The following is a 16,014-nucleotide window of genomic DNA, read 5'->3' as shown; positions in this document are numbered from 1 at the left end:
TTCTGGATAAAAAAAAATGGGATATACTGATAAAATTTGGAATACACTATCGTTCAAAAGTTTAGCTACCGTAAATGTATGTTTTTGAAAGAAGCCTGTTATGCTCACCAAGGCTGCATTTATTTGATCAAAAATACAGTAAAACAGTAATACACAAATATAGAAATAAATATAAATATTTTTACAATTTAAAATAAATGTTTTAATATTTTAAAATGTAATTCATTCCTGTGATGGCAAATCTGAATTTTCTGCAGTCACACTTATTATTATTAATGTGAAAAACAGGTTTGCTACTTAATATTTTTGCAGAAACTGTGATATATATTTTTTTCAGGATTCTTTGATGAATATAAAGTTTGAAAGAATAATATTAATTTGAAATAGAAATACTTCATTTTGATCAATTTAATGCATCCTTGAGAAATAAAAAAGTATTAATTTCTTATATATATATATATATAAATCGAATATAAAACTTTTAAATCATAGAATATGTATTCCTTTATATTATGCCCTATTATATTATACACACATACATATATAAACACAAATAAACATATACTAGTCTGAACTATATATACACATCATAACACCTTTAAAAAATAAGCAATCGAAAACAGACGCTGTGCTGCCTCTTCTCAAGTATGCACATAATACAAGCATAATCTATGCACTCTGACATTATGCTTCATAATGGCCCACAGTGGGCTGGATCAATAGCTGTGGATCAGTCTCGGTTAATTGAGCTTATCTGCTCTACAATGTGCTCATTGACGGAAATGTGATCCATGCACCGAGGAATAGCAGCCATTTCTTTGAAAGCAGCAAGGTCAGCCGGGTCTGCTGTGACTGGCCCACTCAAACTTTTCCCCGAAGGCAAATATGAGTAACAGAGCTCTGTATGTACTATGATATCCATGAGATGTCTTTAGATTATGCTGCTACAACAGCAGGGTAATGTGAGAGCATGGACGTTCATGGAGGCCAGACAAGCAGTGAGAGAGAGAACAGAGAGAGAAGGCAGGTGGTGGGAGTCATTGCTCTTGTTATACTTTAGTAATGTAGTCTTAGCTTCACAAGCTTTTTTAAGTGGTACTTTTGAAAACGTACCATGGTATTATAAAGTACAGGGAAATAAATTACATGGGTCAAAGACATTGATTCATTCCATTCTGTCATTAATTACTCACCCTCATGTCGTTCCAAACCCGTTAAGACCTTCGTTCATCTTCGGAACACAAACTAAGATATTTTTGATGAAATGTGAGAGCTCTCAGACCCTGCATAGACAGCAACGCAACTGTAATGTTCCCAGGTCCAGAAACGTAGTAAGGACATCGATAAAACCATGTCCATGTGACATCAGTGGCTCAACTTCAGTTTTGCGAAGCTACGAGAATACTTTTTGAGCACAAAGAAAACAAAAATAACAATTTATTTAACAATTCTTCTCCCCCGAGTTACGTCTTCCGCCATTTTGGAGAGTACCCAAGAGCGTAATCGACGTAATCAGCGTTGTTTATGCTTAGGGGAAAGCGTGCGTATGTGTTGTGATACTCTCTAAAATGGCAGAAGACATAACTCGGGGGAGAAGAATTGTTGAATAAATTATGTTATTTTTGTTTTCTTTGCGCTCAAAAAGTATTCTCGTAGCTTCGCAAAACTGAAGTTGAGCCACTGATGTCACATGGATTGTTTTATCGATGTCCTTACTACATTTCTGGACCTGGGAACATTACAGTTGCGTTGCTGTCTATGCAGGGTCTGAGAGCGCTCACATTTCATCAAAAATATCTTAAAGGGGTCATATGATGCGATTTAAATTTGTCCTTTTTCTTTGGAGTGTTACAAGCTCTTGGTGCATAAAGAAGATCTGTAAAGTTGCAAACACTAAAGTCTCAAATCCAAAGACATATTCTTTATAAAAGTTAAGAGTCAGCCACGCCTACCTAAAACGGCTCGTTCTAACACGCCCCCACATACCTACGTCACTATCTGGGAAGATTTGCAGAACGCCGCCCAAATGTTCATGCAAAGAAAGAAAGCGTGCCGCCATGTCGTGAAGGCGCTGTGTGCTTGGTTGTGAAAGCGAAACTACTTTGTTTGGTCTTCCAAAAGAGGATGATATCGCTTCGTCATGCCTGGAGCTGATCCGTGCTGGTCGCTGAGGAAATACTTCAACTTTGCACTGTCGATCGCCGGATCAGCTTTCAACGTGGACGAAGCTGAGTCCAGCCCGGGGTCGTCACATGTGGTTGCCGCAGGCATCACAATATGGTAAGGGGCGTAACATTTCCGTCACACGCTTGAGGTATTCAGCCAATCACAACGCACTGGATAGCTGGCCAATCAGAGCACACCTCGCTTTTTCAGACCGATGAGCTTTGTAAAAATCTACGCGTTTCAGAAAGGCGGGGCATAGAGGAGAAACAATAATTTACAGTATGTGGAAAATAATGTGTATTTTGAACCTTAAACCGCATAAACACATTTCATTACACCAAATAATGTTCTTTTTAGCAACATCATATGACCCCTTTAATTTGTGTTCTGAAGATGAACGAAGGTCTTAATGGGTTTGGAACGACATGAGGGTGAGTAATTAATGACAGAATTTTCATTTTTGGGTGAACTATCCCTTTAAAAATATATATATAAGGCAGGGTAGGTGATTTGGCTGTCTATGTATTTGCATACCTCTGCTCATCCTGTTCGCGCAGACATGATACGTCATCAATGCGTTCCATTACGCTATTGCAGACCGAGTGAGAATGGAAGACGTTATTATTGTAATATTATGCGCTTCGTACTGTAATGTTTTTTCACCAGTGAATGAGACATGAGGTAATCTGACAGCGTTGCATTCAACCCTCCACCAACGCCGTGTCTCATCGTGTCGCTGGTTAGCCTCTGCTCTGCTGTGCGCGTTCATGTGTTTTGGAGGAGGCGTGGCTTTGGAGAGTGATTTGCAGGGAGGGTGGGATCTTATGCTTTCAAAGCTAGCTTGCTATTGCTAGCCTCTCTGAAGTCGCCTACCCTACCTTTAATGGCATCTAATGATTATTGTACTAAATATATATATTTATATATAAATATTGGTATATAAACTATATATTACACTGAATTACATTTTAGTGGGTGTCTTCTGTAAATCACTGTAAAAATTTATGATAGTTATTATTTTTTGCTCAGGAGAAAAAAAAATACATAGGGCACATTTTAAATGTACAGGGAAAAAACTGAAAGCTATATTAAACTTATTGTTTAATGCTTGAAAACCCCTTTTAGTCTTTGACCCATATTTTATGGTATTATCCTGTTATACATCAAAGTAACCATCACATCTAGTATTAAACAATTAGTTGTGTTATAAAACTCAAACAGATTTTTATGTGGAATTCAGTGCCCATGAGCAAAGACAGCAAGAGATGAACGGAAACACTAACAGACAGTTTCCTCCAGATATTATAGACCCCCATGGCTTTTTTGACATCATTTTCTCTTGACAAGATAGCAGCTTTGTAAGGGCAGTTTTGTAGTGAACATGAGTCTTATCTGAAACGCTACAAAAGATATTGCTGGACTTCTAATAACAATAGTTATTAGGTGCGTCTGAAATCACATGCTGTCTAGCAGGTACTACATTTGATAAGAAACAAACTTCACAGCTATTAAAAAGTCTGTTCTATATAGTATGAATGTGTAGTATCATTAAAATCTGGATGTACAGTACTACATCCGCTATGTTGTCATCGTCACGTAATCCACCAGTGGCAGTTGCGTCATTTTTCTGTTAGTCACAACTCTACACCCATGGCCTCATGATAGTAAAATGTCCATAAGATGCACACTTTGGAATATCGACAGAAGTGTTACATCTACAGTATGAATTCTTACTATTCATTTTACATACTATTTTTCCTCTACTATATAGCAGGGAAGCATGCATATTTGTACACAGGGATTGTCTTATGTGTAGTAAATAGGGCTGGACAATAATTCAATATGTATCGCGATATAATTTTTTTCAATAACGGTGATATGATTTTTAAACACATTTCCGATATTTCGATATACATTACCAGTGTTTCCCATACGTCATCAATGCGTTCCATTACGCTATTGCAGACCGAGTGAGAATGGAAGACGTTATTATTGTAATATTATGCGCTTCGTACTGTAATGTTTTTTCACCAGTGAATGAGACATGAGGTAATCTGACAGCGTTGCATTCAACCCTCCACCAACGCCGTGTCTCATCGTGTCGCTGGTTAGCCTCTGCTCTGCTGTGCGCGTTCATGTGTTTTGGAGGAGGCGTGGCTTTGGAGAGTGATTTGCAGGGAGGGTGGGATCTTATGCTTTCAAAGCTAGCTTGCTATTGCTAGCCTCTCTGAAGTCGCCTACCCTACCTTTAATGGCATCTAATGATTATTGTACTAAATATATATATTTATATATAAATATTGGTATATAAACTATATATTACACTGAATTACATTTTAGTGGGTGTCTTCTGTAAATCACTGTAAAAATTTATGATAGTTATTATTTTTTGCTCAGGAGAAAAAAAAATACATAGGGCACATTTTAAATGTACAGGGAAAAAACTGAAAGCTATATTAAACTTATTGTTTAATGCTTGAAAACCCCTTTTAGTCTTTGACCCATATTTTATGGTATTATCCTGTTATACATCAAAGTAACCATCACATCTAGTATTAAACAATTAGTTGTGTTATAAAACTCAAACAGATTTTTATGTGGAATTCAGTGCCCATGAGCAAAGACAGCAAGAGATGAACGGAAACACTAACAGACAGTTTCCTCCAGATATTATAGACCCCCATGGCTTTTTTGACATCATTTTCTCTTGACAAGATAGCAGCTTTGTAAGGGCAGTTTTGTAGTGAACATGAGTCTTATCTGAAACGCTACAAAAGATACTTCTAATCTTCTAATAACAATAGTTATTAGGTGCGTCTGAAATCACATGCTGTCTAGCAGGTACTACATTTGATAAGTTCACAGCTACACAGCTATTAAAAAGTCTGTTCTATATAGTATGAATGTGTAGTATCATTAAAATCTGGATGTACAGTACTACATCCGCTATGTTGTCATCGTCACGTAATCCACCAGTGGCAGTTGCGTCATTTTTCTGTTAGTCACAACTCTACACCCATGGCCTCATGATAGTAAAATGTCCATAAGATGCACACTTTGGAATATCGACAGAAGTGTTACATCTACAGTATGAATTCTTACTATTCATTTTACATACTATTTTTCCTCTACTATATAGCAGGGAAGCATGCATATTTGTACACAGGGATTGTCTTATGTGTAGTAAATAGGGCTGGACAATAATTCAATATGTATCGCGATATAATTTTTTTCAATAACGGTGATATGATTTTTAAACACATTTCCGATATTTCGATATACATTACCAGTGTTTCCCATACATTGATTTATTTGTGGCATTCGATTTCGTTGAATAAACATGAGCACGCACATTTCAAAATCAAAACACGTCGCGGGTGTTTTATATGAATGTATCTCTGAAAGGAAAGGACTGTCTTCAGAAAAGTTTCGATGGGATTTTCATTTTATCTGATAAAGAAGCGTTCATGAGCGGAGCTGATTTGATTACAGCCATTACTGGAGAAACCACTAGTTCTACTGCTCTCAAAGCGCCTCCTGCTGGCAGAGAATGAATTAACATTTTCAATAATAAGCTCTTCCCTTTTATCTTCAAAGATCTCTGTTGTCATGTAGCTCAAATTAGATTCAGAGTGTTTCCAAACAGAAAGAAATAGAAGAAAATGGCCAACTTCCCAATAAGGATACTGAAAAGCTAGACTTTTACAAAGCCTCTTCAAATGGATGAAGGTAACTTTGTGTTTTTATAAATTATTTATTTACTATTTAGTATAAATAAGATTTACACTACCAGTCAAAGGCTTTTGAACAGTAAGATTTGAATTGTTTTTGTCTCTTTTGCTCACCAAGGCTGCATTTTTTTGATCCAAAGTACAGCAAAAACAGAAACATTTTGAATTGTTTTTACTATTTGAAATAACTGCTTTCTATTTGAAATTATAGAAATTGTATTTAGCGCTGCAATTTTATTTATAATACTTTTAGCAAGGATGCTTTAAATTGATCAAAAAGATGAATGTTACAAAAGATTTCTATTTCAGATAAAATCTGTTCTTCTGAACTTTCTATTCATCAAAGAAACCTGAACAGTGATCGACCGATATTGGTTTTTTGACTGCCGATATCTTGGAAAGCAGGGTATAATTTTATTTATTTAAATTAATGTTTAAGAAATTTGAAATCATTTGAAAATGGATTAAAAAGTAAATGTGTTACATATACAAATATCGGCCGATATATCGGCCCTGGCGATATATCGGCCGACCACTAAACATCAGTATTTCATTTTTCATTCAATATCATGATCATCATCACATAATTCATGCTCATTTCAAAACTGCCATGGTAGCTTTGGCCTTAGACCTTAGACTGATTCAAACCGACAACATTTTTGTGTGATTCATTAAAAGAATCGGCTCATTTGTTCACAAACTGGACTATATTAGCATGTTTGCATGCAAGTCTGTGTTTGTTTTTGCGTGCATCTAACAAAGATAATATAATTTTTTTTGGTGTGTATAGACTTCTCATAACATTCAATTCACATTGCAAGATGCAACATGTATGCAACAAATATGATTTCTTTTGCTGAGGCCGATTAGCACTTAAATGCTTCATTCGTGTCTGCCTGAATGAATCATTCCCATTACCAAATCGTTTAAATTTACCCTTACTAATTTCCCTCCTTGCTACAGTATTTCAACTTAAGTTCTACTTCACTGTTCCTTTTTAAATGGAATATTACTGCATCTTACTTAGCTGCACTACATTTTGCTCTATTTATATGTATTTGTCGTGCCAATGAAGCACACTAAACAGAAACTGAAAAGAGAGAGATAAGAAAGAAAAAGAAATTGAAAGGCGGACAGGTCATGTGACTCACCCTGGTCAAACTGCCGCTGCATGCTTTCCATCTCGGCCTTATTTCCACTCACCCTGTAGATCCCTTCTGTGCTCAACCCTGTGTGTGTGAGAGAGAGAGAGAGAGTTGACATTAATTAATGAGTTTTGCACTCCATTCATTTTACACTCTCAGAGCTTGATAAGAGCCAACAATGGTGTTATCTCCAGCTCAGAATGTACAACGCATTACACATATTTAATTTATATCTGAGGTTGCTAATCGTGCGACCACACTCCGACTGTCAGATCTTCACTGTTTGACTTATCAGTCGTACATGAAGAATGAGTGCTGCCACAGGCAGAGAGCAGCTTGTGTCTTGTTCCCCACAGATGCAGACGTAGACAAGAGTCAGAGAACGGCTCGCCTTGGCCCATCTCACCCATGCAGAGAGAAAACAAGTACATCGATAAAGAGGAAGACAGATCAAGAGGCAGAGAGACACTCTCGGAAATGAGTCGGCACGTTGCATTGATTGCCTCACCTCTCCTGATCAATTATCCATAAAAGCTTTTCTGTAGAGCTGCAGGAAGGGAAATGTGTGTAGAGAGGAAGGGTGTGTTTATGGCAGAGTGTAAGAACATGAGGGAAAAAAGAAAATAAAAAAGGTGAGAAAAGGACTGTAACACTTCAGAAAGATCAAATTTCATATTGCGTTATAGATTTGCACTGATCATAAAACTCTACTTTTGATGTCTGAGAAATCCACAAGGTACCTGGCCTACCAATCATTTCAATGTTTCTATTAAAAATAGGTTGAAATATGATATGAATATGAACTGCTTATTCAAGGTAATTTTTTTGTGATATAAAATTATCATCATTATATTAACCATAACAATGTGAATGCCATAGTATTTTAATGCCAGGCCTCAACAATACATTTTTTTTGCTATTGGACTCTGTTGTTTGTTTTTTACTTGCACTTCTAAATTTTTTGTAATAATAATAATAATAATAATATTATAATTATTGGGAGTTCACGCTGCAGTGGTGTATGTAAGCAATCATAAGCCATGCTCTCCATGAAGACAAAGACGTTTCAGCTAAGGATAAATGGATTTTCAGCCCTTGCATTAACTCTACTATTAAAAATATTTATGGAGATGAGAAATAATAATAATAATAATAATTAGGGGTGTAACGGTTCAGATTGCTTGCGGTTCGGTTCACGGTTTTAGGGTCACGGTTCGGTATAGTTCGGTACGGTATGTGCTATGTTCAGGGAAAAAAGGACTATGGTCAAATAAAAATAAAGAAAATAATAAACTAAATACAACAGCACAAACAAATACAATAGAGCATGCATTGTCAGATCTGAGATGAGCAAGTGGGGTCAACCTCAAGTGGGTCAGGGCAGTGCGGGTGCAGGGGCGGACCGCGGTACGTACCATGATATTTTGTGGGTGGTGCATCGTGGTTTTTTGGTTCGGTTTGAATATCGTTGCACCTCTAATAATAATAATAATAATAATAACCTGCATAGCTATGATCAGCTGTTCATCTATCTTGGCTGAGCTTTCGATCTCTATTTGAGTGCGCTTGCCATGCGCCTACATTTAAAATAACTAATTTGAGCATGCAAAAGACACGTGCATGTGTGTGATCATGTTTGTTTCACATTGCATTTATAAGAGCAGTTAGCCACATTCAGAAAAATTAATGGATCTCTATAAGCCTCTGCTGGATGTATATGGTAATTACACTTTTTTTTTTTCTTCTAAAACTGTATTTCCTACAGATTTTTCTGTAACCAGCAGCTGGCAGAATGCTGCCCCTAACACCAAGATCAATATCCAGAAACAACTTAAATATTTAATTTAGATCATTATTAAAGTGTTTTATGTAATATTTAAAATGCATGCTAATGGTGTAGTAGAGGAATTTTGTGGTAAATGGATGAAAAGTACTTCATATCCCCCCTAAACAGCATAATCTGTATCAAAATGAATTTCAATAAATAAAAATATTGTTAAAAGTCACACATTATATACAGCTACCACCACAAGTATATTTCAAACCTGTGGGAAGCACTGAAAAGTAATATGATAATACAAATTAATTACAGATTTGTAAGGTTTAAATGTGCTAGAAAAAAAATGTGTAGACAGATTGAGCTTAACCCATACATAACCATAAACTCACCATAAAATCAAACACATTTTTTTTCCACTAGAAAATAAATGGCACATGATTTAAACATTACTGATTGGTTGATGTTTCCAAGACTATGTTAGGTAGCACTGGTCAGATTTAAAATCAACAGAATTCACAGAACTATGCTTAACATAACAAAAAACCAACAATTCACAAAGCATGAAACCTGTTCAAGATCAACAAATGTTACATTTAGTGACAATGTATCAGTAACCCTTTAAAGGCAAGTGACCGTTTCATCAACTGGCCAGAAACTTTCACTCTGTTCCCAGGCTAGCTGATCCATTTTCAAGCCATTTAGGCTTTTTATTTGGCCTGTTAAATTTTAAAGCATACCAGATGAGAATACACTAGCCTACTATGTACTTCACAAGAGTCTTTTGATGCCCATTTTGCAAGCAAGTCATTCAAATGAACCTTGATGAACTTAAAATGAACTTCAGATGAGCTTTCCCACTGACAAAAAGTTTAAAGGGGACATCGGATGCCCATTTTCCTCAAGTTGGTATGATTCTTTAGGGTCTTCATAAAATGTCTGCAACATACTTTGGTTAAAATTCCTCAGTGGTCATGTAAAACAACACCCTTTTTACCTGGTCAAAAACAGCTCTGTTCACAGCGACCCATTTTGGTGCATGTCTCTTTAAACGCTAATGAGCCCTGCTCACCCCGCCCCTCTGTTCCGTGGAAGAGGCGATTTGCAAATAATCATAAGAAATCTAAAGTGTGGATCGGACTTACTTCTGGAGGTGCAGCTGGATCACAAACAGTGGGTACTGATCCATCCTTGAGTTCTAACTTTTTAGCAAAACCTGACTTGAATTGGCCCTCAAATAAAAATATTGTTAAAAGTCACACATTATATACAGCTACCACCACAAGTATATTTCAAACCTGTGGGAAGCACTGAAAAGTAATATGATAATACAAATTAATTACAGATGTGTAAGGTTTAAATGTGCTAGAAAAAAAATGTGTAGACAGATTGAGCTTAACCCATACATAACCATAAACTCACCATAAAATCAAACACATTTTTTTTCCACTAGAAAATAAATGGCACATGATTTAAACATTACTGATTGGTTGATGTTTCCAAGACTATGTTAGGTAGCACTGGTCAGATTTAAAATCAACAGAATTCACAGAACTATGCTTAACATAACAAAAAACCAACAATTCACAAAGCATGAAACCTGTTCAAGATCAACAAATGTTACATTTAGTGACAATGTATCAGTAACCCTTTAAAGGCAAGTGACCGTTTCATCAACTGGACAGAAACTTTCACTCTGTTCCCAGGCTAGCTGATCCATTTTCAAGCCATTTAGGCTTTTTATTTGGCCTGTTAAATTTTAAAGCATACCAGATGAGAATACACTAGCCTACTATGTACTTCACAAGAGTCTTTTGATGCCCATTTTGCAAGCAAGTCATTCAAATGAACCTTGATGAACTTAAAATGAACTTCAGATGAGCTTTCCCACTGACAAAAAGTTTAAAGGGGACATCGGATGCCCATTTTCCTCAAGTTGGTATGATTCTTTAGGGTCTTCATAAAATGTCTGCAACATACTTTGGTTAAAATTCCTCAGTGGTCATGTAAAACAACACCCTTTTTACCTGGTCAAAAACAGCTCTGTTCACAGCGACCCATTTTGGTGCATGTCTCTTTAAACGCTAATGAGCCCTGCTCACCCTCACCCTCACCCTCTGTTCCGTGGAAGAGGCGATTTGCAAATAATCATAAGAAATCTAAAGTGTGGATCGGACTTACTTCTGGAGGTGCAGCTGGATCACAAACAGTGGGTACTGATCCATCCTTGAGTTCTAACTTTTTAGCAAAACCTGACTTGAATTGTCCCTCTTTCAGAAAGCAGTCTGGAGTAAAATGATTTGCGCAGACATAAATGCATTTATGTAGATCGGGGGGCGCATTCCCTTCCAAAACAAAAGTAATCCACTGCGTCTTCAGCGGCACAGAGATGTCGGGAGTGAATGACTGCTATGTTCATTCTGACATCCAACAACAAAACACCTCAACCATTTAGGAGCCATTCTTGTCTACACCTGCTGCGGTGTCGAAACAATGGCGGACTGTTTACAGCTCACTCAGGGCGGGTCTATGCTAAAACGCCAATGCCCGTCAACAGTCGTGGTAGGGGCCTGTGCAAAGTGACGTCACTTTGCCAAGAATCTGTGAATGGCTTGTTCTGAGAAAGTGCTTATGGTTTGTGGGGGTTTAAAAACAAGTAATGGCAGGATTTTTATCATCATAGGGTTGTTGTGTACACACACTGCCAACACGCATTTAAGTTCAAGCCATTGTATAAAAGTGAATTTTGCATCCAATGTCCCCTTTAAAAGGACTCAAGACTATCCATTCATAGCTTACACCAAATTTACTCACAAACTAAAGACTTCTACAGAAAAAGTTCAAGCATAACAGAAGCCACAGGAATGCAAGAGGGAGAAAGAGAAACATCCCCTGAAGGACAGTCAAGGACAATACAAGGAAGCCACTATATTTCCAGTTCATTATACAATTTCTCTCATGTCATTCCATGTCCATCACTCTCAATCTTTTAGCCGTCATGAATGTCCAGTCCATTAGCAACATAAAGAGAAAGTCAATGTTAAGACATTTAAAAAAAACAGAAAGCTCTTTGAGCCTCATGGGCTTCTCTCACTGAAACTCACCATGACCTTTTTGCTTAAAGCCCTCCTAATGCACAGCTAACCCTGCAACATGTCCAAACAAACCCCTGCCGCTTCCAGCCATCATCTTCAGCATATCCTCCAGGGCCAATATCAGCCAATTCAGCATTTCTCCTCCTCCAACGGCTGTCACTTTCCCTCCGTCCTTGTCTCTATACCTAGAGCTATTTCTACTAGTGCTATTTCAAAATCTGATTTATATTAAAAAATTGTGTCTGAGTGACGGTTACAGTTGGTGGCCTGTGGGCTGAGACTATATACTGTATTTCCTGTTCCCATACTGTGTAGCACTGGACTGATTCTGGAAGAGGTCCTGCCACTGCTCGGGTGATTGACACTATGAGAAGTAGTGAATAATGTGGAGATGGTGACCCCAATGGCCCTAAAACACCCAACACTCATTTATCATACAATTACATTGCTACAGTGAGAAAAGAACTGACAGATAAGACGAGAGAATGCATAAAGAGGAAAGACAAGTTAAATGAGAGACAGGTTTACCTAGAAGAATGAACAGGAAATGAGAGGAACAATAGGGGAACGCATGTATTTTTGGTGCAGAGGGCATAACGGAAAGGACTGAAATGGATCCCTATAGAAACTATAAAAAACTGAGGTTACGTAACAGGCTCTGACTGTGTTTTCATTTCTGCCCCATTAAACACAAAAAGAAATAGGAGAAAATGTTATGACACCTTCTACAGAAATATATAAATAAACTGAACTTGACTAGCTTGCTCATAAACTGAATTTTTCACCCAGCAACAGAAATTATGTCATCAAAAGAAGTAATTTCGATTAATTTGATGGTCACTCAACAATGACTTTGGGCCCGAAGCATTCACAAAATACCACAAAAGTTTCATACAAGTATAGTACATAAGGATATGTGGTTAAATTAAGAATTTTTGGATGAACAATGCCAATTAATTAAGTGGTTTAGACTAGGCATGCACGCTCTACTGTTCAAAGGTTTTGGGTCAATCCTTTTTCTATTCAGCAAGAATGCATTAAATTGAAAGGAAGTGACAGTAAAGACATTTATAATGTTACAAAAAAGGTTCTATTTCAAACAAATTCTGTTCTTCTGATAGTGTTGGGTTTGAGTCCACCTAAGTCGAGTCCGAGTCTTTAACCAATCGAGTCCGAGACAAGTCCGAGTCCAAAATGGGCAGAGTCGGACTCAAGTCCGAGTCCCAAACAGCCGAGTCTGAGTCCAACGAAACTCTATTATTGATTAGGATCTTAACATTGTTTAGCCTTTATAACTAGAAAAATGCAATGTCCATTTAAATGTAACAAAAGCAAACCTCTATTGCATCTTGCCATTTTGATTTTTGATTAATAATTAGTGTTCTGCTTTGCTTAGAAAACTTAAAGTCATATAACAGAAGTTATGGCTGAATTGATTTATGTATTGTGACATTTTAGTGTGAAACAGCTTTTAGAATGTGAAAAATTAAAGGGCGGGATTGACTTTATTCATCGTTAATGTATAAATTCAAGAGTTCCTCCTCCAACGGCTGTCACTTTCCCTCCGTCCTTGTCTCTATAACTAGAGCTATTTCTACTAGTGCTATTTCAAAATCTGATTTATATTAAAAAATTGTGTCTGAGTGACGGTTACAGTTGGTGGCCTGTGGGCTGAGACTATATACTGTATTTCCTGTTCCCATACTGTGTAGCACTGGACTGATTCTGGAAGAGGTCCTGCCACTGCTCGGGTGATTGACACTATGAGAAGTAGTGAATAATGTGGAGATGGTGACCCCAATGGCCCTAAAACACCCAACACTCATTTATCATACAATTACATTGCTACAGTGAGAAAAGAACTGACAGATAAGACGAGAGAATGCATAAAGAGGAAAGACAAGTTAAATGAGAGACAGGTTTACCTAGAAGAATGAACAGGAAATGAGAGGAACAATAGGGGAACGCATGTATTTTTGGTGCAGAGGGCATAACGGAAAGGACTGAAATGGATCCCTATAGAAACTATAAAAAACTGAGGTTACGTAACAGGCTCTGACTGTGTTTTCATTTCTGCCCCATTAAACACAAAAAGAAATAGGAGAAAATGTTATGACACCTTCTACAGAAATATATAAATAAACTGAACTTGACTAGCTTGCTCATAAACTGAATTTTTCACCCAGCAACAGAAATTATGTCATCAAAAGAAGTAATTTCGATTAATTTGATGGTCACTCAACAATGACTTTGGGCCCGAAGCATTCACAAAATACCACAAAAGTTTCATACAAGTATAGTACATAAGGATATGTGGTTAAATGAAGAATTTTTGGATGAACAATGCCAATTAATTAAGTGGTTTAGACTAGGCATGCACGCTCTACTGTTCAAAGGTTTTGGGTCAATCCTTTTTCTATTCAGTAAGAATGCATTAAATTGAAAGGAAGTGACAGTAAAGACATTTATAATGTTACAAAAAAGGTTCTATTTCAAACAAATTCTGTTCTTCTGATAGTGTTGGGTTTGAGTCCACCTAAGTCGAGTCCGAGTCTTTAACCAATCGAGTCCGAGACAAGTCCGAGTCCAAAATGGGCAGAGTCGGACTCAAGTCCGAGTCCCAAACAGCCAAGTCTGAGTCCAACGAAACTCTATTATTGATTAGGATCTTAACATTGTTTAGCCTTTATAACTAGAAAAATGCAATGTCCATTTAAATGTAACAAAAGCAAACCTCTATTGCATCTTGCCATTTTGATTTTTGATTAATAATTAGTGTTCTGCTTTGCTTAGAAAACTTAAAGTCATATAACAGAAGTTATGGCTGAATTGATTTATGTATTGTGACATTTTAGTGTGAAACAGCTTTTAGAATGTGAAAAATTAAAGGGCGGGATTGACTTTATTCATCGTTAATGTATAAATTCAAGAGTGGGGGTAAAGGAGTAGGTATCTTGGTGAATGGGACCTTAAGAGCACCTTTTATCTCAATAAAAAAAACAGCTTTATTTAATTTTGATGATTTTAAAATGAAATATCAAAATTAGTCGAATCCGCCGGCCGCGCCATTCTCAAGCCCGCCGCCTCTGTTCACTCTAGTCCCGCCTCAGCCCACGCTAGGCTGCGGCTTCCGCTCATTCTAGGCTGCCGTGTGTTTCGTTGTGAAAGCGAAACTACTTTGTTTGGTCGACTGCATTTTATGGAGGACTGATCCTGGAGAGTAGCCTACAATGCCGGTGTTCTGACAAATAATGCTGATTCACAGCCTGTAAGTACGTTTTCATATTTAAAGGATTTGCCAATGACGATTCAAACGCGAGTTTTGAGCAGTGTAGAGAAGCGCTTGTTGTTTGTCGTTTCTCCGATCACAAATGCAGACATGGATTTATGTTTACGCAACGCATAAAAAGACAGTACAAGTCATTATAATCAGTAATTATGTCCCCACTGGATGCAACAAATGCCTCGTTTGTAAAGGGTTTTCATGTTTTTTGTTTCGTCGCTTCGGCCGGGACACGGCATCAACAGTATGGTAAGGGGCGTAACATTTATAAATGTAACTGTAATCAGTAACAGTTACTCAGAAAAAATGTGTAATTAAATTACAGTTACTTATGAAAATGTTAACGATTACAAAGGGGGTTACATTTGAATATTTACACACGTCCACATTCAGATTTAATTGATTTCTTTCCCAAATTGCACTGACTACTCTAAAATATGAGACATACGGCCGCGATGCGGAAAACACGGAGTGGTTTGTAGAATCCAGTCATAAAAACGGAACTCCTATTACGTGGAATGTCAAGGAATATGCCAAATTTTGGATGAATAAATCAATAATAATAAAAATATATATATTATTATTATTATTATTACTACTACATAATTGCCTGCCGAATGTATTAAAGCAATTATTTCTGAATTCGCCATTCGATATTAAATCTCTAATAAATCATGAATCGGTTAGACGTGACTGGTAATGCTTAGCGCTCCGCCAAACGGTTTCGATCAGAGTAAACAATGCGAGAGAAAGAGAATGGAGTGCACTGTGGAAGTGCACAGGTGGAGCAGAGAGGCAAAACTACTGTTCAGGATTT

General features: G+C 37.1%; 1 protein-coding gene across 1 annotated transcript in view; it reads right to left on the bottom strand.

The window, feature by feature from the left end:
- Nucleotides 1-16,014, bottom strand: part of LOC107592666 (rho GTPase-activating protein 35-like) — a 113,077-nt gene that overhangs the window by 9,790 nt on the left and 87,273 nt on the right. The window contains exon 6 of the mRNA XM_016282206.1: nt 7,049-7,126. Coding sequence (XP_016137692.1) covers nt 7,049-7,126 — 78 coding nt within the window. The remainder of the gene's footprint in view (nt 1-7,048; nt 7,127-16,014) is intronic.

This window comes from Sinocyclocheilus grahami, unplaced genomic scaffold, assembly GCF_001515645.1.
Source record: "Sinocyclocheilus grahami isolate Dianchi unplaced genomic scaffold, SAMN03320097.WGS_v1.1 scaffold156.1, whole genome shotgun sequence".
NCBI lineage: Eukaryota > Metazoa > Chordata > Actinopteri > Cypriniformes > Cyprinidae > Sinocyclocheilus > Sinocyclocheilus grahami.
This window is presented reverse-complemented; position numbering and strand designations above follow the sequence as displayed.